This window comes from Agrilus planipennis, unplaced genomic scaffold (genome assembly GCF_000699045.2).
Source record: "Agrilus planipennis isolate EAB-ADULT unplaced genomic scaffold, Apla_2.0 scaffold274, whole genome shotgun sequence".
Lineage (NCBI taxonomy): Eukaryota > Metazoa > Arthropoda > Insecta > Coleoptera > Buprestidae > Agrilus > Agrilus planipennis.
This window is the reverse complement of record NW_020439013.1, coordinates 43,534-47,766: the sequence shown is the minus strand read 5'-3', so window position 1 is coordinate 47,766 and position 4,233 is coordinate 43,534. Positions and strand designations below refer to the sequence as shown.

General features: G+C 35.6%; 1 protein-coding gene across 1 annotated transcript; it reads left to right on the top strand.

Annotated features, from left to right (window-relative positions):
• Nucleotides 1–2,621: 2,621 nt before the first annotated feature.
• LOC112904926 lies at nt 2,622–2,932 on the top strand. Its single transcript, XM_025976198.1, has one exon. It carries the CDS (start codon nt 2,658–2,660, stop codon nt 2,892–2,894), a length of 237 nt encoding a protein of 78 aa, XP_025831983.1. The 5' UTR covers nt 2,622–2,657; the 3' UTR covers nt 2,895–2,932.
• Nucleotides 2,933–4,233: the final 1,301 nt, after the last annotated feature.

The following is a 4,233-nucleotide window of genomic DNA, read 5'->3' as shown; positions in this document are numbered from 1 at the left end:
ATGTTGTTTTTATTAAATCTACTTCCACATTACATCATCATTTATTTCAGAACAAATTGTAGTATATACATGTTTACGCTCCATCAACATTTACGATATTATTACAAATTTCCCTCACATAACCTTCTTCAAATGTACTATCCCTCCTTAAATGATGATTATGGGTGCAAACAAATTCGCAACTGCAAATCTCTCCACACCATCCGCAATGAATGTGGACTTCGTCGTGGAGGTGAACTTCTAACATCCACAAATTCGGTACTCGCGTATACAACGATATTATTCTACCATTGTTCGCTCCATACCGACAACTCCCACACATAGGTAGATTACGAAGATTATTCCTATCGCAGTACAAGACGTAAGCAGAACATGCTTTATAGTTAATTTTGCACTCAAACAGTTTACGGGCTACGCTCCACTGTTTTATTCGACTGATGTCACTTACATACCTCACTGCTTTATTTTCACTGTACTGCTGTCTATCCACGTAGTCTCCTCTATGTAACACGACATTACGATGTACATCGTCCAAAACCTCCACATGTTCAACAACATTCCAATATTGTACGTCTTCTACACCACCACACACTTCATGAATACAGTTGCCGCTACTTACATCCATCCTCACACTTCAGTTTTCACACTTCTACCTTTTAAGTGCAACACTCCTTTGGTTGTCTTTCATTTATACTCCCTTCTACTCAACCACATCTCCTTCCTCCTCCTAAACGTATCCCTACTTCTTTCCTCGATGACGTTTTCTCACTTACCTACTCCTCTGTGCTAGAATCGGTTATCTTACCCGATTCACACATTACACAACTTGCTAAAATCCAATATCTGAGACAATTTATTTTTTAGGAAACCAAAAATCAGAATTGACACATTGCAAGTAGGACACTTGGCAGGTCAGGAAGAGCCGAATGGTAGCATCCTGTGGAAAAAACAATGGCCAAACGCAGATGCCGATAGCGAGGCACACTAGAAAATAATAAGGATGACGAGGTCCTTCTTACGGGAAAAATTACCATGGGAATTACCAATTACTAATCCGGCTTGGCAAGGTGATGGTGTGTGAAAAAGGACAAGAGCATCTAGTGACTAAAATTATTGTAATCCGAGGCAAATAAACTTAGAATTATTTCTTACAATCCTGTAAATGAATTACATTTCTAATTTTGTTGCACAAATAATTACAATATAGAAAACAACATTCCCAAATATGCAAATAAGGACAATATAAATATAAATATTCAATAATTTTCTTTCCGTGACTGTACACTTGTTTGTGTAATATACACCTAATGAAGTACGCTAACATAGGGACAGGGATTTTAGTTGGAAAATTACTTAAAGTTTACTGATTAAAATGAGGATAATAATTATACATTATTGNAATTTTACAAAAAATGAACTTCAATCGTCTTCCTTGTATTGTCTTCTTATTTTTAACGCAATTTCCTTTCTTCCTTCGCGTTCCATCAAAAAGAAGCTTTTTAAGAGTCGCAAAAAATGCAATTTTTACCGATCATTCTAATGTATATGTTTCTCCATCAGTCTACAAAACGTACTTACTTATTGCACACTTGTATGCATTTGTTTTTTTATAACAGTCAGTGCGTTATTTCTATTGGAATGTATTGACATTTGTTTGGGCTTTCGCCGCGTTATTGACGACCAGTCCGTTGTCCAGTATATTCTGAGAGTTTTAGTGAAACACTGAATTTGTTGAACACTATATTAACTTAAATTTTCATTTCTAAACATACTATAGGTATACATTAAAGATACCGCTTATCGAACCAAACAATATAAAAAATCGAACAAAATAATTCGAAGTGGTCTGTGTTCCGTCGAAACTGCCAGACGCGGATCGCGATGAGATCCAAAAAGATCGAAATCGCTATCCGCGTCTGGCAGTTTCGACAGAACACAGACCACTTCGAATTATTTTGTTCGATTATGGTAACGTGCCTATCACGTTGAGGTGAGCTACTCCGGGATTCGTTTCAGCAAGTAGATATCCATATTTTTAAATGGACCTTGTTGGAACATATGTTATCCTCAAATGTAGCATCGTACTATAGATGGCGCTCACCACGCCATTTGTAGTATTTTCTAATATAAAAAATGTTTCGGCGAATAATGGCTCATGATTAACATAAGGCCGCCCGCCTTGAAAGGTTATTTGGCTTTCAAATATTAAAATTTAAGCAAAAAAGCATTTGTCAACAGTTTCGTCTCAATTCTAGTCTATTGGCAATACACTGCCCCAGTAGCACAACAATATTGGTAAAATATTATATTTACATATTGGTTCAATAATGGAAACGTCAGATTTTTTTTTATTGGCCCAATGGAGATTTTTAATATTAACCCAATATTGAAATAGAATATTGATCCAATCTTAGGAAATAATATGTGCAAATATCGTTCCACACGTAACTAAGTCATACGCTGAAATCGCTTCCTCAGAAAAAAAAGTATCCCCTATTCTTGTCAAACCAATGGAACAAACCACAAGAGGCACAATTCTGAAAAAAATAAAAAACGAAGTCAAATTACGCGATTTAAACATCTCAGTTGACACTCTCAAATAGACAAAAAACGGTTCGCTTCTGATTAAATGTAACAACGTCAAAAATAATGAGGCAATGAAAAAAGAGATCCAGAAAATATCAGGCTTGAACTGTGAAATCAAAACCTTAGACATGAAGAAACCGCGCATTAAGATCGTCGAAGTCGACGGCGACATCGACCCGGGAGACATTGAAAATCTAATCGTTTCTCAGAACTTTCTGAATTACACGAACGATGACCACAAAATCGTTCATGTACTGAATAACAAAAAAAAAGGCACAAAAACAATCTTCATGGAACTAGCGCCCTAGCTATTCCACACGGTCATGAAAAACAAAACGGTCTACATCGGGTGGCAAAGGTGTCGCGTGTACGAAGACTTCAACCTGAGCCGCTGTTTCAAGTGCAACGGCTACGGACACAGCGCGAAGAAATGTCAAAGCGACGTTAGTTGCCAGTATTGTGCGGAAAACCACGACGGTGCGTCGTGCCCCGATAAGGGTAACAAACGTTGTGCGAACTGCTCGAAAACGAACCAAAAATTCGGCACTCAACACGACCTTGCTCATTTCGCTTTTGACGAAAACGCGTGCGCGACCTATCAATTTTATAAAAAGCGGGTTATAAATCAGACAAACTACTGCTAAACTTTAACTAATGATCCTAACACAAGAGTTACAGACTGAAGTTGAAACGATCGAATGTTCTGATTTAACTCAAATAAGTAACTTAGTACATGATAAAAAAGGTGTGTTTATCTTGCATTTAAATATCCGTAGTCTTAATAAAAATTTTGATGAGCTAAAAATTTATGTAGAATCTTTAAAACCAAGACCAGATGTAATAATATGCACGGAGACTCACAAAATAATATTACCTGGATTATACGAAATTGATGATTATACTTTCTATTATGTAGACAGCGAGATAAACATGTGCGACGGAACTTGTGTTTACGTTTCGTCAAAACTCAAACACCAAAACACGGAAATTGATTTAGGTCACGAAAAATTAATGATAACTTCACTCTATAAGTCACACTGTGTTGCAATAAACGAATTTGTTGATGATCTTCATTCCTTTCTACTCGAGAATAAAAGTGTACAAAATCATCTGATTATCGGTGACTTTAATATTGATCTATTACATGAAAGTGCAAAAACAAATAATTACATTAATAATTACTACGAAAACGGTTATCACTCTTTTATCAATCTCCCGACAAGAGTAACAAATGAAAGCGCAACTTGCATTGATCATATTTTTGGCATTTTAAATGAAAACATTAAAGTCCTTTCAATGATATATGATAACGGAATTACAGATCATTTTTCGACCTTTTTATTTTTAAAAATAGAAACAAAAAACAATGTCAAAAAAGTAGATTCGGTTGTTTATAATAAAATAGATTTTCGCAAAATTGAGTTGTAATATTGAGAAGGAAAATTGGAATGAAATTTATAATCAAACCAATGCGAATTTAGCAGTTGAGAAATTTGTCGAGAAAATTCATTATCACATTAATGAAGCCTCGACGGCTAGTAGAAAGAAAATTAGTAAATGCGCGCGTAAAGAGTGGATGACAAACGGTCTTCTAAAATCATGCAAAATAAAAAATAGACTGTATAGTCAATTAAAAGTCAGCCCAAC